The sequence below is a fragment of the Pogonomyrmex barbatus genome, unplaced genomic scaffold (genome assembly GCF_055798465.1).
Source record: "Pogonomyrmex barbatus isolate J1 unplaced genomic scaffold, ASM5579846v1 scaffold4, whole genome shotgun sequence".
NCBI lineage: Eukaryota > Metazoa > Arthropoda > Insecta > Hymenoptera > Formicidae > Pogonomyrmex > Pogonomyrmex barbatus.
Genome location: NW_028297138.1, coordinates 6,408,874 through 6,434,178, shown reverse-complemented (window position 1 = coordinate 6,434,178; position 25,305 = coordinate 6,408,874). Strand labels below are relative to the sequence as shown.

Here is a 25,305-nt window from a genome sequence, read left to right as displayed (position 1 = left end):
GCGAGAACCCGCGGGAACGTGAGAATTCTTCCTCGCGATCGCGACACTCGGCGCGACACGTCGCGTCCGAGGGAAGAGAGAGATGAGAAGCGTTTCATCGATTATCGTACATATATACATGACACAAAGGTAAAACTATCGCGATCGGCTGCTCGCTTGCAATTGTGTTTTATAAATAGAATACCTCGGACTCGCTTACCGATCTCCTCTATCCGAAAGTCGTCATATTCCAGCGATATCGACACTCTATCATCGAGTATCAATGCAACGAGGAGGAGTCATTGACTCGATAGTCGCGAGTCGAAGTTAAGTCCACTAAAAATAGTCCGTCTGTCGTCGTCGATAATGGCTTTGATCGTTCTCTCCCGCGAGTTTCTCTCGGGGGGGAAAAATAATGTCGTCCGAAGAATTTGTTGAATAAGAGATGGTCCCGATCGATAGAATATCTCGCGCTGACGTAGCGTCTTACCTAATTTCTATATTTAATATTTAGCGGAATAAACTGTATATATTTGTGTATATGTTGCTGTCGTTCGCAACGCGATATGTGTATATGTGTATATATACACGCTGCCGATCTTTTTACGCGGATTCCGCAAAAAAGTTGCGTTTTAAAACAAGATCCGTTAAGGCGTTAAGGTGTTGTTTACAGCTGGGATCTGCGAATAGAAGGGAGATATATCTCGGGCGATGGATACGTATCTATATTCGTCGAAAGATATCGAAATTATTAGATCGATGGAAAGAAACGAGGATAGCAGGCCCGACCTCTTTATCTGCGGAAAAATGTGACCGATATATCGGGCTGAGACAAAACAGGCGCGGCGATCAATTAAAGTCGCCGATAATGGACCACACTTTGTCTTCGTCGATCCGAATCGCAGATCACTTGACGTGATCTCTCGAGTTCGCTTTTGCGAAACGGATTCGATAAGTGGCCGATCATCGATCATCGGCGGCTCCCCCGTCGGTATTCGATAAGTCATTCAGAGATAATAGAACGGTTGTCTTCATCGACCGTAACCGATAGCTTCACTTCACTTGTGCTCAAAACGGCGTCTTGCGCCGCGCACGTGATCGATAGCGGCTAAATGACATTTAATAGTACGTTCTTGCAATTGTTCGCGAAACGCGATCTATTTTCGTGTCACTCGATCCTGAAATGCAACTCGGCGCAGATCAATAGCGATTTTATTTACTCTTCTTGCGCCGCGAGCAGAAGCGCAGTCGTTGCATTTCCGTGTTGCATAATAAGAAGTAGATTACTAATAGTAAATAAAGCTATATATAAATATGTATATATACGCCAAACAAAATATTCATTTATACTTTTGTACTTCTTATTACGCAAATGCACAATTATCTATTTCGAGTAACGCAAGCGCATCAAGAAACTGAAAAAAACAACGTGAACGTTCATTCTTCTAAATTTAAATAGTTTAATATAAAACTCGTATTTTTTATTCGTTCTGGTTCCTTGAATTCGGATATATCGAACGGGATTATGGAGCGCGAGAGAGACGTACGGTAGCGTAATATCGTACCCAATAGCCGTCTATTTGACGCGATGAGGCCGAGACACTTCACTAGCGGGGAGCGTCCGAAGAGACAACGTATCCTCGATAAAAAAAAAAAAAAAAAAAACGCATTGTTCAGGAGTGGAGAGACGGGGGATGTGGAGTGCCGTGCGCGCGCGCGCGCGCGACAAATGAATAGCGGCGGAAATAGAAAACGAGTCTGTTTCGCGAGCCAGACAGGGGGAAGTTGGGCCTGACTGGGGCACAAAAGGGGCGCGTGAAGTCCATTTAACAAAAGAATACGTTATGGCTGCACTTCGGGAATGTACTTCTCGTGTGGCGCGCGACCGCATGAAGTGCGCGCCGTCGATTCCCGAAGTGTGCGATGAGGGAATCGTCCTCGCCTGTCGGCCGGTCTCTCCTGCTTTCGGCGAGAGATGAGAGAGTTCCCCTCCCCCTCCCTCGTCCCCCGTCGTGGCACGAAAAAGCGAATTCGTTTGTATCAGACGCGCGCCTCTTCATCCCCCTTTTCCTCCTGCGCCGTGTCGCCGGCCCCACGACTGGCGGGGGTCCACCGACCACTGAGTTTCTATTCCTTCTCCTTCCACTGCTTCTCCCTCCTTGTACCTCTCCCTGAAATCTAGAACAAGAACCGCGTGGCGAGGCAGCCCGGTACCAGTTGGATCGACGAACTCGGTACCAACGGAAGTCGTCCCAAAGCTTCTGGTCTCGTGGACTCGCTCTCCGATTTCCTGCTAATACAGGAGCAATCGTCAAAAAAGAAAAAACAAAAAAAAGAAAAACAAAAAAAAAAAAAATAAATTGGCAAGAGGAAACTTTTCAACTTGTATCGTTCACACGCCGAGACTGGAAGCAAGCCTGAGGAGGGTTTTCCACGAGTGTGAAATCGACGCGAGACGAACGAGAAAATAAGCTCGGAAAATACAATCCGATCGGCGAATACAAAGACTTCAGAAGACTCCTGAGAGCCTCAAAGAATTTTTACGATAAACCTAGTCAAGAGAAACAATGGTACGTGAAGGTCGCGTAACAAACGGAGCGGTCCTCTTGATCGCGTTGGTCTTCCTGAATGTTCTGTACACCATCGACGGTCAAGTCTCGTACAAAAAGGCACGGCTGCAGAAATTGTGCTCCAGGAAGCTGAGCGACGCCTTGCACATCGTGTGCCAGGAACGCGGCTACAATGAGCCGTACTCGAATAGCAACGAGGATAACACGGGAGTCTATCGCGGAGTTGTCGAGGAGTGCTGTTATCACGCGTGCACCTACGAACAGCTCGAACGATATTGCAAGCCCCTTCCCGAGGAGGAACAGAGCATCACAGAAGACGAGTGAGTGGATGTTAGTGTGTTTTCATTTTATGTCCTTGTTATTCGTTCTTGTTCTATTCGCCCTTTTCCTTCTCCCTGCACCTTTCTTTCTTTCCTTTTAAAGGAAATAGACGAGAAGAACTTAACTTTTTTCCCTCGCTAAATCTCACTCTTTCCTTACATGTTACTCCACTTTTTTTATTCTGCATGTATAAATTTTGCATATTTTGTTCTGTTCTGTTTTCTTGTGCTTTCACCTTCTTTTTTTTTTCCTTTCATTTTCTTTTTTTTTTTAATATTTCACGCGTGTATCGGATAATTAGTATCTCAGAAAATGTAATTCAAATGTGTATGTATATGGCGTATGTTTAATATATTTTATATAAACGCGATAATAATAAATTAGGGTGAGTATTTGGAGTCTTGAAACGGATTTTTGATTTTTAAATATTTGACAAAGAGTACATGCACAGAGTACACGGTTCGGATCTGTTTAGAATGCGTAACAAAATAAATACGGAAACGTCGATTGACGTTGATTTAAAGTTCTAACGAAGAATTCCATTACTCATCGACCGATTATTAATAGCAAGATGATACTGTTTCGTACGCGATTCATTCTTAATAAATCGATTTATTTCCGTTTATAATCGGGAGCCGGATAAATCGTGCGCATAAATAGCCGCATAAATCACATTGTAACGCATAACGGCTTATGTAATTATTTATGTTGATTGTTGAGGTTCATTTATTTCGCGTTGTCAGCTGATTAATAGGTGCTCTGTAATGAGCGTTTAAAGGGGAGGGAGATCAATATGCATTCTCGAGAGAACGTGCGTACTCGCGAGAAGATATAACATACGAGAGAAATCAAAGGGAGAAAAAGAAAGAGAGTGAGGCCGCGTTATCATTCTCACGATAATCTCTGCCTAAAGTTCACGGTTGTATACGAAATGGTCTCAGGAAGGTTAGTCCGAAGTACTAGGAGGATTTGCTATCATGCGTAACATTTTCTCCTCCTCTTTGTCTCCCCTTATTATTATTTCGCAGCGGTGCCCCGTGGGTTTATCGAGTTGTGCGACTTGTTTTCTCCGTCTGTCCACCCAAAATCGTAATCGTAGCTTTCTTACACAAGTGTTTGAAGAGCTTTTTCTTGTTCATGTGAACCTGCGCCTCTGTCCATATCAAACGATACGCTTATTGCATTTTTCAATGTCGAAATGTGTTTGTCTCGCTAACGCCCTCATAAGCTTAAACCGGGGGAAGGAAGGTCGTCGATCTTGAAGCGGATTTCATAGAACTTAATAGAATATAGAGAAAAACCGGTAGTAGTTGAAAGTAGTTGGGTAGGGAGTTGAAAGATAAATCCCGGACGTTTCGCTTCTCGCGATAATATCTCGCGTTGGATTTCTGCTAAGACTGACTTTGCCCGATGATTTGTCACGTATACTATTTTCTCCTCTTATTTTCAGAAATGATTTACAAACAAAGCTAGCTTCTCAAAATCTATTCGCGACAACTCTGTGGGAGCAACCTCTGCAAACCTCTGCATCGAAGATGGACGCCGTGGCCGGCGCCGTGACAAAACGTAAAAGCGATGACTTAAATGCGAGGGGAAGGCTGATGCGAAAAAGCGACATCGCGGCAGGCACTGCAGATGCCGAGGTCGGCATCTAGAGTGCCATGCTGATAAGGTGCTTTCATTGTCATTAACTTTTGCCTATTAACACTTAACGCTTTTGCCTGTAAATGCTTTCGCAGGTTCAAGAATGATCTCCAATTGTAACGCCCTCGCGTTAATTTATAATAAGTATGCTTCTAACTTGCTTGCGACACAGCGGGTTTCTTTCGAGTAATTCAACATTTGCCAAATTCGAATTTACAACGAGCTAAAAATATTTTGGAATGTTTATTTAAAAATTTACGTTTTATCACGAGACATATTTTAATATTATCTTTTTTTTTTTTTTTGAAGAAAAATTTTGAAGGAAAATTCGCCAGACCTTTACTTTAGACTTTGCGTTATTTTTATACTACTTTTAACGGTCGTTATTTAAAATTATTGTATCTGAAGTTTTTTTTCGAAATCGTAAACACACTTGATATGATTGTTCTTGTTTACCACGTCGTGCGTTCTGTTTTTACTTCTGCTTACACGTCACAAAAGTAATTTATATATTGTATATCTAAAAATAATTTAAGTGCTATCGCATTTACGTATCTTTTTTTCATTTTGCATGACGTTTGGCTACTCGTCACGCGATAAATTTGCATCGCAGCCTCGGGCAAGCATCGTTATCGATTGCCTTTGCTTCTGCTGTCTTGTATAAACAGAGATAAGTTACAATATTAACAAAAGTTTTTCGAATGATCGTAACGCAAATGCGTGTGTGTGTTTATCGTTGCAGGTTTTTCATGGCATTACTAAGTAGCCACTAAATAGCCAGTTAGACAACAAATTCGTATCAATATTGACGACAGATCAGCCGACGACGTTTCCCTCCGTATCGTAATGCGGTGCTAAAAATTCAATACGATCGATCGTCTATCGTCTCTACGAAAAATCGGAATAAGGAGACCTTTCTGAGCATCTGGTATCCTCAGATCGAGATCTTCTTCTTCTTCTTCATCCGCCCATCTTCAATCCGTCATTCTCTTATTGATGACATCGGCGAAATAATTGACGAAGTTTACACCCCGGATGAGCACTCGCAGAGAAAGGAAAATTCGAAGCAGATATATTCGAGCAGATATATCGATCCGAAAAGGAATGATTCTCGTGCAAGAGAGATTATTTACAGAAGAAAATTTAGCTTCATCGGTGCTAATAGATCAGCGACGATGTCATCCATCAATTTCGGAGGAACTCACAATCGAGGGATCTTGGAGGATCGACGATTGCTCGACGATATCGACGGAAACGAATATGCGGCTGTTCCAATAATGTTTCTCTTCAGTGTTAAAAAACAATGGCGTTAAAGAAAAAAGCAAATTTCGATGGCGGCTTGTGGAGGAGTCGCGGACTATATCGAATATAATAAGTGATGAACTCGAATTAGAATGCAATTTAGAATATCGGGTCGCGACCTCGAAAAAAAAAAAATAAATAGATTTAAATAAGCAATTCCAATATAAGTGTTTTCAGGCTCGAGAGAGCAGATAGCCCGATTCGGATATTTATCAGTGATCTTATTTTATGGTGGTGACGACTGATCTCATTAGTATTAAAAAATCCCGTTATAAGTTTAAGATTTAACTTAGAGTTTACCTTCAGAACACATCGACGAACGCGTACTTTACTAGTTCACTAATGTGCGGACAAGATCTAAATGCGGAATCATAGATTTTAATAATAATAAAAAAAAAAAACATAAATCCAATAATAGAAAAGTTTTATCATACAACACATATCGAATACATTCTTGTTATCATTCTGTCATTGAAAATTTTCAGTTGACATCTGCATTAAATAATAATGACTAATAAATATTTATACAAATTAAACAACGATGCATCATTTATTTCACAGCACATCCGATATGAAAACAGAAAGATTATTAAGTTATAAAATAATAAATTTGATCATTAAGATTATTAAGATATGAAAGATTATTAAGATTATTAAGATATAAAATAATAAATTTGATATTGTTTTTATAAGTTTCATTTGTGCTTTTTTTCAATAAGCGCCAATATAAGAATAATCGCACTTTTTAGTTTTTTTAAGACACCTGATGTCCTAGGCAAGGTACATATGTCGTTTCTTTAAGACACTTGTCAGCATTTTGGCAGCATTTTGATGCTGTTTCTAAGAAAACCTTCCAAGTTTCATCTTTCGAAGCTCTCGACAGCCTTTTGTAGATGTCATTGTACAATTCGTCCAGTTCTTCGTCGTTCAGATAGAGATCGATAGCATCGTTAAAGTCCTGTCAAACATTATGCTAGTCTGATTTTCTCTTGATGTATTTTTTATTATCTTCAGATTTATTATTAGATTTCATTTGATTAAATTTATTTTTCTTTTTCGAAGAAATCAATTCGAGTTTATCAACGCACTTTTGCATTAGTGTTAGTCACATTATACAATATTATTAATATTATTCAGTTGATTAGAATGTTTTGATTCAGTCGGTTTATCTTGTTTTGTTGTGAGTCAGACGAGAAAGGTTGAAGCACCGTACGTCATTATCGTCAGAGGAATTCGCCTACAGCGCAATTGCAATTGCACATGTATACACACACACACACACACACACACGTATTAATCACACAAGTAGTGCGGGATGATGCGTTAGAAGATCCTTATTGTTACGCTGTTTAATATTTATCGTCATTATATTATCGGTGCCTATCATAACATGTCTTTTTTTTCTTTTTTTTTTTTACAAAGGATATTACAGCGGGATGAATCACGTAATTGCGAAGCGTTTCAGTCCATAGTCGTACAGCGGCTTGATGGATTGCATTATCGATCTTGATGGATTGACTAGATTTTGTCTTCCGAGTAACAGAATAGATCCTAGAGGCGATCGGCTTACCGGAGTGAGGAAGGGAACAAAACCCCTGCCGAGTGGATAAGGCGCCGTGAGATAATATCCTGGCCAGCCTAAAATAGATCCTACTGGACTGGGCTTAGGGTCGTAATATCCTGTCCCAGACGTGGTGTACGCTCGGGCTTTGGCGGCGCCGTTTATAGCCTCCGTCACAATCGGCAGGGCGATATCGCCGACTTGTACAACGTGTGACAATTGCCTTTTCTGCGGAACGCCGTGGGAGTCATTCACCTTCGAATAGTCTGGAGAAAAGCGGGATTATCAGTCGCGCTTTCGTTTCGCGAGGACACCGCGACGCGATCCGTCCGGGATTTCTTCGCGGAGGAAAATGAAATTCGATGAAATCTGATGAAATTTGATGAAATCTGATGAAATTTTCATCGCGAGCGAGGTCACGAATCAGTCAGGTCGAGTCGCAGTGCGCTGTGATTTGACACCGTAATCTCCTCGGCAACATTTTATTGAATAACTTTCCAGGCAGCACAAAGTTCAAAATCGAGACACGAGACACGTCTTAAAGAAATTTGAGACAGTTTTATATTACGATTTTGGACTTTGTTCCCTTTGGCTTACTCATGCATTTGTTGATCATTTTAATAATTGAACATACCTAGCCTAGACATTTTCGCGAAATGATAAATTGACTTATTGTTATTTTAAAATTTTTACAAACAGAAACGTCTAATTTTTTAATATTTATTCCAATAATGTTTACTTCAATTAACGTAGAAGATTTGTCATATTTATTCGGATAAATAATATATCTTAAATTTGATTCTTTCACCTGGCCCTTCCCCTCTTTTCGCTTCGTGTTTCTCATCGTACTTCTGCAGGTCGAATCTCTCCAGGCTTCTCTTGGCTCTATCTTCAGCACCCAGTCTACACCTCTTCATGTGTACGTCCATCACGACCGTCTTGCATTGTTTGCTGGCCCATGAAATCTCGCACGTAATCGCCAATATTGCCAGAATCAACGCGATCTTTTGTGCTGCAGACCGATACAGGTGCATCTTCTTTTCGTGGCTTCGATCGATCGTTTCAGACTGTACAAAATCCGAACTACGGCTCGTCGCGCTTTTAATAACGTTCTTATCCGATCGTACGTGTCGAAGACACATTCGTGCAATCGTATTTCGTGCATTTATTCATTTACAGCACGTGCAATATCGCACATGAGCGCATTAATTATTATCGAGTGGTGTAACAGATGACGATGAAAATCACTTTCGTGAGATTCTCGATGATAATTTGATTGAAGAAGTGAAAAAAAAACGAGTATATATAAATATAATGTAATATTACTAAATAAAAAAAATATATATATATATTTTTTTTTATTTAGTAATATTACATTATATTTTTTTTTAAGGGAAAAAGATGCGAAAAAAAATATTTAAAAAGTATCTTTAACGATTAAGGGAAATATGCGAAGAAGACCATAATAGATGATTTGTTAATTGTGACAGATTTAACACGAGTCTTTCTGCAGCTCTGCTATCTTTAGTATAGTCATGTAATAATCTCGTGCGTGTAATAAACGGCCTTACCTCATTGTTGCGTGGGCATCAATTGATACGAGCGAGTACTATGAAATGCTTTGCACGACGTTGAAATTGCATATTCTTATACGTTGAAAATTATCTGCGAGGCTGGTTTTGACAATACGTGCTTGAAAAAGAACGCAACTCTTTTAAGTGTTGTAAATAATTGATGATGAAAGGTGATAGGAATGTTTGCATAATTTTGCTCGTAAAATTTTGTTACTTTTTTATAATTTTGCTATAATTCATTCATTGTAACTTGTACTTTAAAGCATCTATACTTATGAGAAATTATTTCTTTTCAAGACTGCATTTATATAAGAAAATTCTTAAAGTGTGTGTATTGTAAAGTGTATTGTATACATAAGCGATATTATATATCATGCTCTTGATAATATAATGTTAATGTTAAAGATACTTGCGATTAAAACTCACAGCGATACGTGTGAGAAAAGAATAATATGATTATAATTTTTTAAATCGGATTTCCAACTTCGAACGTTATCATTATGTAATGCATTTAATATATTGTTTTGTATAATTAATGTGTATGTGATGAATTTCTCAATATATATAAAGTTATATTATTCGTAATTAAATTAAATTCTTTCTTGATCATATTTTAATCGTTTAATGAGGAAACATATGATAAAGAGACGAGAGAGAGAGAGAGAGAGAGAGAGAGAGAGAGAGAGAGAGAGAGAGAGAGAGAGAGAGAGAGAGAGAGAGATTATACAAAATAATTAGAAAATAAATCAAGATTTGAAATTTTGATTTTTTTACTATATTGTTTCTCTAAATATATGTAATATATATAAATATAGTATTTAATAAAGATCATAACCATCTTGATTGTGGCAATATGGAAGTTTACATTTTGAAACTTAAGTCTCTTGCATTTTAATATCAAATTAGAATATATATGTTAAGATTTGAAATTATTACATTATATAAAAAAATATATCTGACATCTTTAAAAAAAATTGATTTGAAAAATTAATCAAAAGGATTTAGTGAAATAAAGAGTATTAATATGTACATTAAGTATATAGATAATATATTGATCATAATAATATATAAATAATATAATATAATATAAATAATGTAAAAAATAAAAAGCTAAAAATTTGTTTCTGAAAATTTATGACTTTTTTTAAAAACTAGATTTTTACAGAATAAAATATCCTGAATCTGTCACAAAAATAGATAAATTTTTTTTTAAATTATCAAATTTTCTTTTTTATCTCTAATGAAAGTTTGATAATATTTAACATGATTAATAAATTACAAAAAAAGATTCTTAAAATTCCATTTGAATATAAAAGACTTTTTTTATTTATTTCATATATGTACATTACATTATTTTTTCGTAAATCATTTTTTCCGAAATAATATATAAACTTTTTTTTTAGGAAAAAATTATAATTTTAGGATAAAATTAGAATTGTTTTATTAATATTATATACCTTTTTTGATCATATTTTTAATATAATAGGTACCTCTCATGTTAAAATTATATTTTCAACGTTTTTTTCAAGAAATTGTAGAATAATGCATATTTTTTTGAAATAATTTTTTCTACAAAATATGATTTTCACTGAAAATCATAATATATGAATATTTTTTTTAGAAATATTTTTTTGCATAATTTTGTAGAAATCATTAAAGAATGTACGGTTATTAGTGAAAGTCAGAGAAATTCATATCTATTGAACAGTAATTCTAAGAAAGAAAGATAATATAATTAAAAATATTTAAATTATCTGTATTTGTCTAGTTATAATTTCTAATTATAACTTTATAATTATAACTTTCTGAGAAATTTTTAATATTTTTTAGAGATAAGAAAAACATTACAGAAATAAATGAGAAAATAAATAAATAAGTCTTAGTTAATCGTAGTTTTTTTATTTTTATAAGATATAATATTTTTCTGATGTTTTTCTAAAAAGTGTTTCAGTTTATACATTTCTTCATAATTTAAAAAAAAATTTCAGGAAAACATTTTCTTGAAATTACAATCAATTACAATCTTGAAATTACAATAAAAAATCTTGTGGCTGTAATAATATAGAGAGATTTGATATCAAAGAAGATTCAGAATTTCTTCGCGGAATTTTCGCACGGATATCGGAAAACTAGCGACATCTCTCGTTAGCCATCATTACCTTCTAATCGCATTTCTACGAATTTTACACATATGACACGTATACCGTTTTTCTCGATGTAAATGTCAGTAAATCTTGACGGATCAATTATTAGCGTGTGTTTATCTCAGCCATAATTTTAGGTACGTGGGCAATTTATATCTCATAAATAGCTCGTATTAGGTAGTGATTTGCAGCATTGCTAATACACAATATATTAGGACATCTTGTAGATACATAACCTCACAAATCGTTTCCTTTCACTTCGTGCATCACGGATTATGTTATTTATAACTTCATTTAATGCTCATGCTCTTTTTCTTAGATTGTAAGAAAGCTTCCTAATTGATACGGTACCATAAAAAGCTGAGAAAATGAGCACGATAACAGAGCAACCGTGTTACACACTAATAAACATTCCAACCGATACCGAACCGCTAAACGAACTTCAACTGAAGCATGATCTCGAGAAGGGAAATGTCCAGACAAAGATCGACGCACTCAAAAAGACAATTCACATGATATTGAGCGGTGAACGATTGCCAGGACTCTTAATGACAATCATTAGGTTTGTCCTACCACTGCAGAATCATACCATCAAGAAGCTGCTGCTGATATTTTGGGAGATTGTGCCAAAAACCTCTGCTGATGGCAAGCTCTTGCAGGAGATGATTTTAGTGTGTGATGCGTACAGGAAAGATTTACAACATCCTAATGAATTTGTCAGAGGATCTACTCTCAGGTATGGATGTAGTACAATTGTATATAGTGAATATGCAAGTTATATGAATGATATTATATGTAATAATTAATACATTTGTAGATTCTTGTGTAAATTAAAAGAACCGGAACTTTTGGAACCATTAATGCCAGCGATAACTGGTTGTTTGGAGCACAGACATTCCTATGTCAGACGCAATGCAGTTCTTGCTATTTTTACCATCTATAGAAATTTTGAATTTCTCATACCAGATGCTCCAGATTTGATAGCGAAGTATCTGGAAGGGGAACAAGATATGTCCTGTAGAAGAAATGCTTTCTTGATGTTGCTACATGCCGATCAGAGTAAAGCTCTTGCTTATTTAGCCGCATGTCTTGATCAAGTACCAAGTTTTGGTGACATATTACAGTTGGTCATCGTTGAATTGATATATAAGGTATGAATAAATATGCTGCACAGTTCATCTCAGAATTTACACTTATATAATATAATTCTTTGCTAGAAGAAATAATTCTTTTCTCTGAGTTGTATTTTTTAAACGAATAATTAGAAATTATAAATGAGAATTTTAAAAATGATTTAAAACTATTGCTTGAACAATTTTACTCAAAGAAAAAGTTGCTTTTGACACAATAAATCGCATTTTTTATTGCATTTTGTATGGGTGATTTCTAAGGCATATTAATGCATTAGTTTGTATTATTGCTATTTTAATTTTCTTTTTTATAGGTTTGTCTTGCAAATCCATCAGAAAGGGCGCGTTTTATCAGATGTATTTACAGTTTGTTAAATTCACCTAGCGCCGCAGTACGTTATGAAGCGGCTGGCACTTTAGTGACTCTTTCTAGTGCACCAACCGCGATCAGAGCTGCGGCTACTTGCTATATTGACTTGGTTGTCAAAGAGAGTGACAACAATGTCAAACTTATTGTACTGGATCGGCTAATTGCAATGAAGGATAGTCCTGTATATGAAAGAGTTCTTCAAGATCTTGTAATGGATATACTTCGTGTTTTAGGTATTGTATTGATTACAACAGTGAGAGAAATTTGTTGATACATATTACTATTATTTATTTTGCACAGGATCACCAGCCTTGGAAGTCAGGACAAAAACTTTAGCTTTGGCTATGGATTTGGTAACAACTCGTACGATTGAGGAAATGGTTCAGCTTTTGAAGAAGGAAGTCCTTAGGACAGCTGGTGGAGAACACGAAGATGCCGGCAGATATCGCCAACTCTTGGTACGAACTCTTCATGCTTGTTCCATGAAATTCGCGGACGTTGCTGTTACCGTCATTCCAGTGTTGACAGATTTTCTATCGGAAAATAATGAAGCAGCCGCTACAGATGTTCTCGTATTTGTTCGTGAAGCCATTCAAAGATTTGAGAATCTCAGACCGTTAATTGTGGAGAAACTGTTAGAGGTGCGTACGCAATAGTGCATTATTAAAAATGAGATTAGCAAGATTAACGGAAACTAATTTTTATTTTGATGAATTAGGTATTTCCTCACATACGATCTGTAAAAGTACACAGAGCTGCACTCTGGATTCTCGGAGAATACGCAACATCGAAAGAGGATATAGAAGCTGTAATGAGCCGTATTCGAGCGGCATTAGGCGAGTTGCCATTGCTTGAAACAGAAAACAAACGTCAAGCTGGCGAAAAGTCCGAGGATGCAAACTCACAAGCTGCACCTGCACTTGTCACGTCTGATGGTACTTACGCGACTCAAAGTGCTTTCAGTGCTGCGTCTGCACGTGAGTAATTGTTTTTACATAAATATATATAATATTATTATTTTACATAAATATATATATATTTTAAATTTATGCGCGTGTTGTTATAAACGTTTAATTAATCAATAGGGAAAAAAGAAGAGAAACGACCGGCATTAGTGCAATATATGATGGAGGGCGATTTCTTCATTGGCGCGTCCTTGGCTACCACATTGGCAAAATTAGCCCTCCGTTACAAAATGCTTGAAACTAATATTCAAAAGAGCAACAGATTGCAAGCGGAAGCAATGTTTGTAATGTCTAGTGTGCTGCAGCTAGGCCGTTCAGGTCTTCCCATAAAAGCAATGACACATGATGACGCGGAGAGAATCTCTCTGTGCCTCAGATCCCTTGCTTGTCCAACGCCTCTTGTACAGAAAGTTTTCACTGAGGGATGCCGCGATGCACTCGGCAGAATGTTGACGGCGAAAGCGGAGGAGGATTCGCAAAATCAAAAAGCCAAGGAGAAGCCAGGCAGTATCGTTCAAGTCGATGACGCAATTCAATTCTTACAATTAAGTCGGGGATCTGATCTAGCTGGTGGTGCCGGTGACATGTTCGAGCAAAGTCTTAGTGCAGCTGTAGCAGGGCGACCCGGCGCTAGCGGAGATGCTCCGAGTGCCTTGAGTAAAGTCATTCAACTTACTGGATTCTCAGATCCAGTTTACGCGGAGGCTTTGGTACATGTTAATCAGTACGACATCGTACTCGACGTGCTGATAGTCAATCAAACGGAAGACACTCTGCAGAATTGTACTTTGGAACTGGCCACTATGGGAGATTTGAAGCTAGTGGAAAGACCACAACCTATCGTACTCGCGCCCAGAGATTTCGCCACTATCAAAGCAAATGTGAAAGTTGCATCTACAGAGAATGGAATTATCTTTGGAAATATTGGTAAGTGATTTAGATACTTTTGAGATATTGTAACATATTGTTAGAATTGTTAGAATTTCGGAAGATAAAAATAATATGTTTTTGCTTATCTACAGTTTATGACGTATCAGGAGCAGGTTCTGATAGAAGTGTAGTTGTTCTTAATGATATACACATTGATATTATGGATTATATAGTACCAGCAACATGTACCGATGCAGAATTCCGTCAAATGTGGGCCGAATTTGAATGGGAGAATAAAGTCTCAGTCAATACAACTTTGTCTGATTTAAGAGAATATCTTGCACATTTGTTAAAGTCCACAAATATGCGTTGTCTTACACCGGAAAAAGTATATTCAGTTCTTTTATTAAGACAAATTTCCCATCTTAAGATAATGTTATAAATATTGTTCTTCCCACAGGCTCTGTCGGGACAATGTGGATTTATGGCAGCAAATATGTATGCTAAATCAATATTTGGCGAGGATGCATTGGCAAATTTATCCATCGAGAAACCATTGAACAAACCTGATGCGCCAGTGGTTGGTCATATTCGTATCAGAGCCAAGAGCCAAGGAATGGCTCTATCCTTGGGCGATAAAATTAATTCGGCGCAAAAAGGTCCGCAGACTAAAGTCGTGCAAGCTGCTTGAATTGCGTTATTTCGGTCAAAATCTACTCCGTACAATCGAGTCTCTTGGAATGAAATGAATATTTTTATGGGATTATAAAACCTCGAAGATTATTATTAAATGATTTTTATATATTTATGGCATTTATACTGCGTTATTCAGACAAAAATGTCCGTTTATAAATATTTTTTTAGCTTTATGTATTATTTGTCAATCGAAATGCATTGGATGTATTCATAAACATATCTGTGGACGTATTTATATGGATCACAGTAATAAGATACGCATATCGATATATTGCCGTATTAATTTGCATATTTAAATATATTTCCTGCCAACTCATAAACATGCAATTAACATTGTGCACGAGGATAGGATGTATTTATAGACAAAAAATAAATATATGCAGTATCTCTTTCTTTTATTTCTCTTTAAATATAATTATGTAGAATGTTTATAATAACTCTGTATCTTTTTAAATAAAGTAACTCGGTAAAGATGCTTTTACAATTTCTGTAAACTTTCTAAAATCAAGTTTTTATGTTGTTATTTTAAAACTTTGAGGAAGATTTGAAATTACATCTTTAAACTTTTATCGACATATGAAATATAAAAAAGAAAAATTATGAAAATTAAAAAAATATAAATTTTTATATTAACTATAATTATAAAAATATTATAGATATTCTTTCAAATTGATTAAACTCTCTTGTCATCCTGTTTTAAAGCCATCCTCCTCTCGATGGTTTACTACGCGGTGTAATGCCTACGAGTTTTTCTCGGTCATCACTATCCGAGCTCGCAACCGTTAACGATGGGATAATACTTGGAAGTTTAGGACTGTATGAAACTTTTGGCCGCGCCCTGATCGAACTGCTTCCGTCTTTAATAGTCGAAGGTATATCCATGGATGCGACGGCAGGTCTGCTTTGATTCTCCATGGAAGAGCTAGAAGTTTTCGTAATAACAGAAGTAGTAGCAGTAGATTTCGCAGTAGTAGAAGTAGCAATAGGTTTGGCAGTATTAGTCATAGTAGTAGAAGTAGCAATAGTAGTAGTAGTAATAGTAGTAGTAGTAGTGATAATAGTTGCAGTAGTAATAGTAGCGCTGGGTTTGATATCAGTAGAAGAAGTAGTAGAGATAATAACAGTCTTCATAGTGGCAGAAGTAGTTGCAGCAGTAGTAATCACGGGTGTTGTAGTATTCGTAGTAACGGACATTGTACTGATTGGCAAAGTAGTGTTATCGATAATCGAGGATTGAGTAGATTGAGTAGTAGATTGAGCAGATGTTGACGATTGCACTAGAGAAATAATAAGATATTATTAGCAACAAATATTAAACAAAGAAAAACAAATCATAATTCTATTTAATTAAATATTAAACACTCTGTAGTTAAATATAACAACATAATTTTTAAATAGAATGTTTTTAACTGAGTACTTTTTTCTTTTTAAAATAAATAGGATAAATATAGAATATCTATAAATTTTTTATTGAAATATTGTGAGAAAGTTAAATAGTTGTGATTAAGTACCAGGTTGAAGAGGTGCTTTCTTCTTGATTACTCGTGGTGGCGATGAACGAAGCGGTAATAAGGGTGCAGTGGCTTTCGTCACTTCATCAACGAAATCTACCGAGGATCTAGTCTGTATAGTAAGACAACTATGTCACTAGGCGGTTTTAAATCTTAATAAATAATAATAATAATAATCAACAACAAGAAACATGGCCAATTCTTCGGCAAGCAGGATCTTGGTTGCTAAATCTTTTATATATAAAATAAATTCAAATAATTATATTACCAACTACGTGCCACTTAGTTTAGCAGACTTTCAACGTAATGCTTCTATAATAATTCGACAATCAAACATCTTGATGTCAATTAAAATAATAATAATAATAATAATAATAATAATAAAAATAATAATAAATAATTTTAATAATAATAATCTAACATTATACTTATAGATTTGGAGGATTACTCAGAATCAATTTTGCTTTTAAGAGAAATTATTTAGGGAAATTAAATTATTTTATATTTGTCAGAGTGTTCTTATACGTGCCGTTAATTATTAATTTATAGCACCTGTAAAATTGACTCAATTGACGGTTGAGCTCCAACACCATTTCTAATTGGCTCCGAAGGTCTGTCTTTTTTAAAGAGATGTCCAGATGTCTTTGTATCGTCTTTGTCGGTCTCAACAATTTCGTGCAGAACATGAAGTATCGTCGCCGCGGTAGTTTCCGGCAATTCGACCGGTACAACTGCTGGCAACGGGCTCCTCTGTGCCAGGCGTTTCGCCTCCTCCATAGCTCTCTTTAAACTCTGCTGACTCTGCAGTGACGCCTTGCTGCAGCTTTTGCCGATTTGAGAGCTTTTAACTGCGTTTTTCACGACCTATATAAAATTGCAACGAGAGAAATCCATTTAATTACCATCTTATTTTTCATGGAATAACAAAATAGAGAGATCTCTCGTACTTGACGCCAACGATGTTCGGCCGATGTTAATACGGCTAATCTGGCGATTCTTTTCCATCTCTCGATATTGCTCTCGTCTTCGCGTGCTTCGTGAAGAGCTGTCTCTTCTTGCAGATCAACTTCACCTGGATTTACCGGACCTGCTACTTGGAAGTCTTTCATGAGTCTTCTTTCCCAGATCTTCATCTTCTTACCCAGTACAGCTAGACAATTTCGAGACAACAGTGAGAGTTTTGAATCTTTGATAATTTTAAATCCTCGATAAGCTTAAGCTTTGCTTTAGATTTATCTCTCGTTTGAAATTTTAAGTGAAAGAAGTGCCAGTGTTTTCATGAAAATGCTTACTTTTTTCCTTTTTGTCGACGTCACCGATGTCCATGCCGTTTCTATGCAGGATGTCTAGAAGTTCGCATCTCCAGGACGACAAGTCGGTCTTGAGCTCGTGGACGTCGTCTTCGGTGACAGGTTCCATTTCGTGCTTGCTATGCGCATTGACAACGTAGCGCCATATCAAAGCTCTCATGACTGCTCCGTATCTACATAATTCAGATAACAGGAAGATATGTATATTTAATTATCACATCATTACTATCTTATTTGTCTGTATGTCAACATTAATATATCAACACCTAGTATTGACCATTTAAATATTATAAATAAACTGTGTGTTAAATATTTTAATAAAATATAATCACAATGACTCTTGTAAAAATTGAAGAAAAATAAATAAAATTAAACGGCTAAGAGTTCAACGCTGTGGATATAGTGCGAGATTGTTTTGAAAAGAGAGCTTAATTAAATATTTTACTTATTATCTCGTTATCGGATCAAACACTTTGTAAAGATATCTCACTTGTATTCGCGTGCACGTCGACGTTGACTGCAGCGTCTACCGATAGTTTTCTTCCGCAGGCCGAACAATCGGAAAAGCAATTTTGGCGGCGGGAAGATATTGAAGGGCGGTGGAAGGGTTCCGCTGTCCTCGAAGTAACTCATCCATAACTTCGTTCTTGCGAATTTCCACTCCGTGTCGGAATGTTCCTGTCGCATCAATGCCTCTGTTGACGAGATCATTCAGATCGACGAATATCGTTGGATATTTACCTTACCTTGGCCTGCCTTACCTCAATAACGGCATAGCTGTTGCTCATCATAGCTATCAATAAATTTAGCAGGACAATCACGTTGATCACGGAATACGATCCGAACATCAACAGGCCCCAGAATCGAGTGTACGACTTGATTCCTGAAAATAATAACGTTGGCATCTAGAAAATAATAACGTTGGGATTCTATCGATGACAAGGCGTCAGTTTTGTTAAAGAGGAAAAAAGGAGGAATAATTTTCACATGTAAATTATACATGTGAACATACCGGTGAGTTCGAAGCTTTCAATGCCGACCATACCGAAACTGGCCCAGAAGAGACTCTGACACGATTCAAACAGATTGCTGAATCTGGAAAGAATTTTACGAGAAATGTATTAGAAATATTTGCAGACTATTTTACGCCGCTGTTAAAGAAATCTAATTAAAAATGACATTAAATGGTATATTAAAAAATTACACTCAATCTTTTATTCTTTCAATTTTCTGTAAAAAAAATATACGTGTCCCGTACAGAATGTATCTATTATACGTCTGAAAGTTGAGGTTTTCATAAATAATTTAATTTTTATTCAACATTACAGAATTATTAGAAAGGAATACGAAGTCTGTTATTTATTTCATGATTATTAGGCGTACACACACTTGAGAAGTATGGCTTGAAAGGAAGGATACAGACACGTCTCTCATCCAGGTCGCGCAATTCGATTATTCCATTCACCTTCTCCATCTTAAGCAGGCATCACTGCCGGCGTCCCACGAGGGATCCGACATTCCGCTGTAACATTTCTGCCTCTCCAGCTCCGCAAAATACCACAGTAACTGGTTCAAGCCGCAGGCGAAGGCAAATAACACTAAGGTATAGATGAAAAAGAACTTCACGATGTCGATTACCATCCTGCCCAATGATATCTAGAATTCGCAATCTTTGAAGTAAAATATACCATAGGAAAAAAAATATATATTAATATTATAAGAATTCCATATTTACATATTAAACTAAAAAAAATTAAATTTCAAAAATCAAGTTCAGTTAAATGCAAAGGAATTTTTAAAGAAAAATTCTTGACGCACAATCAAAAGCGATAAAATGTAGCGAAATTTTTGACGTGATACCTGAAGCGGCCCCAGATGCGGATTGATGCTGAAAAGATGAACGAGTTTCAAGGCGCTGAAGACATTCGCAGCTGCGAAGAGACCCTCCGCGATCAGCTGTGAATCGAAGTCACCCCAATTCTCTCTCGGTATCAGCGCGGCGGATGGATCCGTTCGTATTTCGGCGCGCTGCTGAAGATAAGCCGCCAGTCTGAGAACGCCGGTCGCCAAATAGAGTGTGTTTCTGGTAAAGTCGATAAAGTTCCACATATCCCGTAAATATCCCTTCAAGCCATCCACGTAAACCTGCCCGAGATTTTTTGCAAAATCACAGCTTAGAAAATATAAAAGGATATAAAGAAATGTATTTAAGAAAAAAAATTACATTGGCTTGTGTCGTTCGCATACCTCTCTCGTTTCCTCCCATACGAATCCAAAAACATATAGCACGACAATACCTTCCAAAGGAGTCGGGGCCGCGCCTCTTTGCCGAGCCAAGTAAGCCTCTAGGTTTCTTTTCATTTCCTGAGTGCCCAGGAGTCGAACGATTTCCACTTCCGCACGCTGAGACACCAGCATGAGTACAACTATATAAACAAGTTTGCCATAGCGTTAGTCGTTAATTAGATAATGGCGCTGATTTATTCCTTCAAGATTTATCACTTTCATTTGTTATCTCAAGACTCAATTTTTTGACTCAATTTTTCTTTTTTTTTCTTTTTTTTTTTTTTTATAATCAGCATTTCGAGGCTAGAAGAGAACTTACACAAGAAGAATAAGTAAGATGACGCATGAACTAAGAATTTCATGAAAGGTCTTCGCATAAGTCGCCCAATCTTTGACTCTGGCAACAGATAGTATACGATACAATAGAATGGGAATAGAAGTGCCGTCTTTGCAAGAATGCCGACTCTCTGCAAAGTTGACATTCTTCGGAATCCGGGAACTCCTTCGTACCTTTAAATGGTATAAAAATATCTCGGAGTTCTTTTTTGAGATCGCTGTTTCTCGAGCCAACAAATCACCTTTAGATAGACTCTTTCATTTACCATATTGCTGCCAAAAGTTGCTGGACGTGAGAATGCGAGACAAATCTCTTTTGCTTATATTGAATAGCCTGCTCCAGTCGAGCTAGTTGTTTGCTGAGTTCGGCATTCTCTTCCTCGGGATCATAATTTAGAATGGTGTCTAGTTCCGTGGTAGTTCGGACGTGTTGCAACAAATCAACAGCGAATCTATTTACAATTATTGATTATAGTTATTTATCGAGCTACCATATATATATATATATATATATATATATATATATATATATATATATATCAGAATTTAACGGAATTAAAAACTTACTTTTCTACTTGCCGCCGTAGTTTTAAGTATTCGGTTCTACTCTCTGGTTCCGATACAGCCAATTCTCTAAGTTCCCAGCTTAATTGAAAGGCTGTCATTAAAGGGTCGTTGGAACTCAGAGCTATTAAACATGGACTTGCCAAAGCTTTATATTCGGAAATCCTGGTAGATGACAGTCTTAACGGGTCATCTAAATGACAATTTTAACCCTTTCATTACGAGCGCCGGATATATATGGCATCCACGCGATAACTTGTATGTACGAGTGCTGTCGGTGTTTCTTCATCTTATAAATCTAAAATCTACTTGTTATTATGTTAGAGGAACGGTTTTTGTTTATTCAAGCACAATTGTTTATTTAACACTTAGAAATGTGTACATACAAAAGCATGTCAAGGCGGCATTGCTCAGGCGTAAGACTTAAACCTGAACGCCGAAGACGCAATGTGTACACTTTTGGCATGGGGTCCCGTTCAATTGCGAGGCTCCGATGGACCGCCATTATTGTCCATCTTTTTTTGATGATTTGTATATTTTTTAAATTTGTAAAAAAAAAAAAAAAACAAAGTTCATCGGGATCTTACCGATGGTTGCCTGAAGACAATCGTCACAGCCACACCTCACGTCGTGAGGCATTGGCAAGGTGGCTCCTCTGTCCAGTAAAAGCTTCAAAATTTCATAATTATTGCGTTGCGCCGCGAGCACTAGGGGTGTCATATCCATCGGATATCGAGCCGATGCTGGATCAACTTTCTGCCAACTGTGTATGATCGGCTTCTCGGCTGAAATCAAAATGCAAAAGAACATGAACAAAGAACGCAACGGTACCGTCAAAAATACGATTTATCAGTATTATCGTCCAAACGTGTCCTGAATTTTTTCATATCTTTCTAAAATAAAATTATTTATATAATTACATTTTTGCGATCGCAATAGTTAAAATTATTACGCGTAATTTTTCGGAGGATACAGATTTCGACTCACAATTCTCGGTCACTTGAGTTGCCATAAGAAGTTCCTCGTGTTCTAACAGTAACTCAACCGCTTCCACGAATTCCTGATCAATAGCATGAAGCAGGGCGTCCTTAGTTTCGACTCCCATCAGGACGAGCAACTCAACCATTTCTAAATTTTCCGCTTCTATTGCCAGTGTAAGAGCACCGCGACCCAGACTGTCTACGCAATTTACATCTAGCTCTTTTCTCTGAAAAGTTTCAGCATATTTATATATCGCGAGAAATCTCATATCTCAATCCTACAAAATTACTACTATTACTTTCTATTGGCAAATTATTTTCAGAATCTTATCGCGCATACACATATGTAATTAAATTATAATTAATTATATTAATTATTAATATAATTTATTATATTTAATTAAGGCTTTAGAATTAATATAATATTACAATGAGACAAAAATAATTTTGCTAATTCAATGACATTTATTAATGAAACAAATATGTCATGCTCTTGTTTTAATGATCAAGATCTTTGCTTCATTAATAATGTCATTGAATTAACAGAATTATTTTCAATTAGACTAATGTTGTTGATTCAACAGCATTTTTTTCTCTTTCAGTGTAATATAATTAATTATATTAATTCTAAGTCTTAATAAAATAAAATTTTAATGTCCATTTTCAATAAATTTTATCGACTTATCGAAGACAGGTAATTTTTCATATTAAAAATTTGTTAAAAATTTGCTTTCAATTAAGAGAAAGAGAATAAATTTTTATATTTTGACTTTGACCTTATTTGCAAGTTGCAGAAGTCTCTTCACATTGGGCAAGTCACCTCTCTCCACGGCCAACAGGTACTTCTTTTCCTCAATACTGAGAGGACGTGGAAGATGAAGGACATAATCGTCCTGGGCTGTAGCCTCCATGTTCTTCTCGTTCCTTATGTCGCTCATCTTGAAGCGTTTAATTCATTTTTCTATTCAACAACAATTACCTCCAATCCAAGCTTCTTGCACACCAAGAACTATCAGAATTATTATTATTTTTTTTTTTTTTTCACCGATACACCGATGACGACGCGGCCACGATGTAAATTCTACGTAGTTTCCAAACGACGGTGTCTCGCGAAGAAAAAAAAAAAAAAAAAAACGACGCGACGTTCGCGGTCAAACTGCTGCCTCGTTGTCGGTGCGAGAGCACCCTTTGTGGTGCGTGGTACCCTGTTATATATAGGGGATGATGAAAATCAAATTACGCGTATTAATCCAGACCCTGTTGCTGCGGATGGCGCGAATGACAACGGGGGGGGGGGGAGGGGACAGTAGCGCCGCCGCCGTTACCTGTGACAGGGCACCTCTGCCTATTGACTAATTTGCTTACCGATATCTCATTAGCCGTCTCTAACGGATTGTACTTGGAATAAGAGCGCGTTCTGTCATTCGTCGGAAACGAGGGAACGTTGACGCGAAGCGAGTAAACAACCACTAGCGCGATGGTCGCGGGGACTAAGCCGGATAATTCTCTATTGCTCCACGCATTACATAATATTCTAATAGCCTTAGTATGTTGACAACAATACAACATGTGATAACGCAATGCGATAAATATAATTTTATAGATTATCTTAGAGACATTTGATATCCGTTTCACTTCGTAGTCTCTTCAAACAATTTGATTGACAGTTCGTTAAGAAAATCTGCATTATTATTTATTGCATTCTTATTTTTAACATTGCGAAGTCTTTGATGCTTAAATTTAAATTAAAGTTCCCTTAAATTGTCCATCGAAATTTCCGAAATTTGTTATTTTATTTTATTACCTATTTTCCTTTCTTTTATTTTCGATCCTTATATTTAGAATTATTTAAACACTGTAAGCTCTTAAATTTTTTTTTTTTTTTTTTTTTTTTTAGGAAAAATTGATCCCAAAAATGAGAGTGACATTTGACTTTTGTTTTATTTAAATTAATTCATAAACTACTCAACGTGACGTTAAAGTAAAAATCAGATGCAGCTGTTAAAATCTGCTGTTAAAATCTGATTTATATCAATAATAAAATTGCACGATCAACACTGCGGGAAACTGTGAGAAACGCAGCAGAAATGTTACACAAACATTTAACACACTATTGGCGTGACGTACTCACTGATCATGCCAGGGAAACATTTGAGTCGCGAAGCAAATTGCGATGCTGAGAAACAGTTGCAACCCATTAATGCGGTACGCTTAACGATCCTCGATACACAATATACAGCGTGGATTAATAATCCTAATTATGCGGCAGAGGGATTCATTATGGGAGCGGTATTAAAATATTCTCCATAGCCGGCTTATCGGCTTTTCCATGGCGACGATGAAAATGAGACGAGAGAAAGCCGAGGGTTGCGTCAATTCAAAGAGAATGAGTAGAGGAGAGAGACGGTAATTGTTTACGTGGCGGTTTTATCTTGTTGATTAGTTGCATTTGATATTCCTTGATAACTCAATTCGAAGAATCGAGCGATCATGAGCCTTCAGCTAATTTTTTTCCCCTTTTTTTTATCCATCTATCCTCTTGTCGTAGCGTTTTCTATTATTTCAAGACTTCGTTCTGAGAAAGAGCAAATTAAATTAGCAACTTTATTGTTTCAAACAGAAAGAATTTTAATTAACACTTGAGAATTATATAAAGTGTTTTTGCAAATTAATAATTTTAAATAAAATCTATTGGAAAATAATTTAAATAAAATTTATTGGATATCTTATAAATTACATGTTATTATGATGAATAAATTATGAATTTGAGATTATGAATCTGAGATATGATATTATTTTTGGATGTATTTCCGTAAATTATAAGCAAAAAAAGCTAAATTCTAAAATATATTAATAAGTATTATATTATGTAAGTTAAAAGTGCGTTAAATGCAAGACAGAATTATATCAATAAATTGCAATCTCAAAAAGGTGCATTAATAAATCAAATTAAATAAATTAAAATTGTACTTATAATTTATAAGTTAAGAATGTAAATCAAAATTAAGATCTGAATTAATGTTAATGACCGAAGAAGAGAGCAAGGCATACAGGGTCTTTCAAAAGTATGAAAATGATCAAATAACTCATCAAGAATGCATTTTAGAAGAAAAATGTTACAAGAGAAGTTGTAGGGTTTCAAAAAGTCTTTTTACTGATCTTATAAATTTGATCTCGGATGAATGTGCCAAG

General features: G+C 36.3%; 4 protein-coding genes across 5 annotated transcripts; 2 read left to right on the top strand and 2 right to left on the bottom strand.

Moving 5' to 3' along the window:
• Window positions 1-2,176: 2,176 nt before the first annotated feature.
• LOC105428286 (insulin-like growth factor 2.S) lies at window positions 2,177-6,223 on the top strand. The gene is made up of 3 exons (XM_011640496.3): window positions 2,177-2,869; window positions 4,321-4,542; window positions 5,257-6,223. Exons 1-2 carry the CDS (start codon window positions 2,547-2,549, stop codon window positions 4,523-4,525), a joined length of 528 nt encoding a protein of 175 aa, XP_011638798.2. The 5' UTR covers window positions 2,177-2,546; the 3' UTR covers window positions 4,526-4,542; window positions 5,257-6,223.
• On the bottom strand, window positions 6,224-8,470 carry LOC105428285 (uncharacterized). The gene is made up of 3 exons (XM_011640495.3): window positions 8,186-8,470; window positions 7,387-7,643; window positions 6,224-6,774 (listed from the first exon to the last, which is right to left on the bottom strand). Exons 1-3 carry the CDS (start codon window positions 8,409-8,411, stop codon window positions 6,571-6,573), a joined length of 687 nt encoding a protein of 228 aa, XP_011638797.2. The 5' UTR covers window positions 8,412-8,470; the 3' UTR covers window positions 6,224-6,570.
• A 2,621-nt stretch (window positions 8,471-11,091) lies between these two features.
• On the top strand, window positions 11,092-15,597 carry betaCOP (coatomer subunit beta). Its single transcript, XM_011640494.3, has 9 exons — window positions 11,092-11,232; window positions 11,415-11,831; window positions 11,913-12,246; window positions 12,540-12,828; window positions 12,896-13,236; window positions 13,314-13,572; window positions 13,681-14,487; window positions 14,583-14,818; window positions 14,891-15,597. The coding sequence occupies exons 2-9, from the start codon at window positions 11,464-11,466 to the stop codon at window positions 15,119-15,121; spliced, it is 2,865 nt and encodes a 954-aa protein (XP_011638796.1). The 5' UTR covers window positions 11,092-11,232; window positions 11,415-11,463; the 3' UTR covers window positions 15,122-15,597.
• On the bottom strand, window positions 15,503-23,636 carry trpl (transient receptor potential-like). 2 transcript variants are annotated; one of them, XM_089080728.1, is made up of 17 exons: window positions 22,890-23,636; window positions 22,121-22,340; window positions 21,721-21,918; window positions 21,137-21,326; window positions 20,836-21,021; window positions 20,553-20,743; window positions 20,195-20,373; window positions 19,808-20,092; window positions 19,413-19,603; window positions 18,960-19,042; window positions 18,709-18,830; window positions 18,438-18,625; window positions 17,930-18,120; window positions 17,585-17,787; window positions 17,190-17,501; window positions 16,638-16,749; window positions 15,503-16,403 (listed from the first exon to the last, which is right to left on the bottom strand). In XM_089080728.1, exons 1-17 carry the CDS (start codon window positions 23,049-23,051, stop codon window positions 15,823-15,825), a joined length of 3,594 nt encoding a protein of 1,197 aa, XP_088936854.1. In that variant the 5' UTR covers window positions 23,052-23,636; the 3' UTR covers window positions 15,503-15,822. The 2 variants fall into 2 exon arrangements, with proteins under 2 accessions (XP_088936854.1, XP_088936855.1); XM_089080729.1 differs by lacking the exons at window positions 21,721-21,918; window positions 22,121-22,340; window positions 22,890-23,636 and adding an exon at window positions 21,520-21,664 and having other exon boundaries at window positions 21,137-21,438.
• Window positions 23,637-25,305: the final 1,669 nt, after the last annotated feature.

Excerpts from the sequence above, each read along its gene's own strand:
- LOC105428286 (XM_011640496.3), top strand. The coding sequence starts at position 2,547 with ATGGTACGTGAAGGTCGCGTAACAAACGGAGCGGTCCTCTTGATCGCG. Across the intron at positions 2,870-4,320 it reads CAGAGCATCACAGAAGACGA|AAATGATTTACAAACAAAGC; the intron begins GTGAGTGGATGT and ends TCTTATTTTCAG.
- LOC105428285 (XM_011640495.3), bottom strand. The coding sequence starts at position 8,411 with ATGCACCTGTATCGGTCTGCAGCACAAAAGATCGCGTTGATTCTGGCA. Across the intron at positions 7,644-8,185 it reads GAAAAGAGGGGAAGGGCCAG|ACTATTCGAAGGTGAATGAC; the intron begins GTGAAAGAATCA and ends GCTTTTCTCCAG. Across the intron at positions 6,775-7,386 it reads TTGTTCCCTTCCTCACTCCG|GACTTTAACGATGCTATCGA; the intron begins GTAAGCCGATCG and ends AATGTTTGACAG.
- betaCOP (XM_011640494.3), top strand. The coding sequence starts at position 11,464 with ATGAGCACGATAACAGAGCAACCGTGTTACACACTAATAAACATTCCA. Across the intron at positions 12,829-12,895 it reads GGATATACTTCGTGTTTTAG|GATCACCAGCCTTGGAAGTC; the intron begins GTATTGTATTGA and ends TATTTTGCACAG. Across the intron at positions 14,819-14,890 it reads GTTGTCTTACACCGGAAAAA|GCTCTGTCGGGACAATGTGG; the intron begins GTATATTCAGTT and ends TTCTTCCCACAG.
- trpl (XM_089080728.1), bottom strand. The coding sequence starts at position 23,051 with ATGAGCGACATAAGGAACGAGAAGAACATGGAGGCTACAGCCCAGGAC. Across the intron at positions 20,374-20,552 it reads ATCTTACTTATTCTTCTTGT|TTGTACTCATGCTGGTGTCT; the intron begins GTAAGTTCTCTT and ends TTGTTTATATAG. Across the intron at positions 18,831-18,959 it reads TGAAAGCTTCGAACTCACCG|GAATCAAGTCGTACACTCGA; the intron begins GTATGTTCACAT and ends TATTATTTTCAG.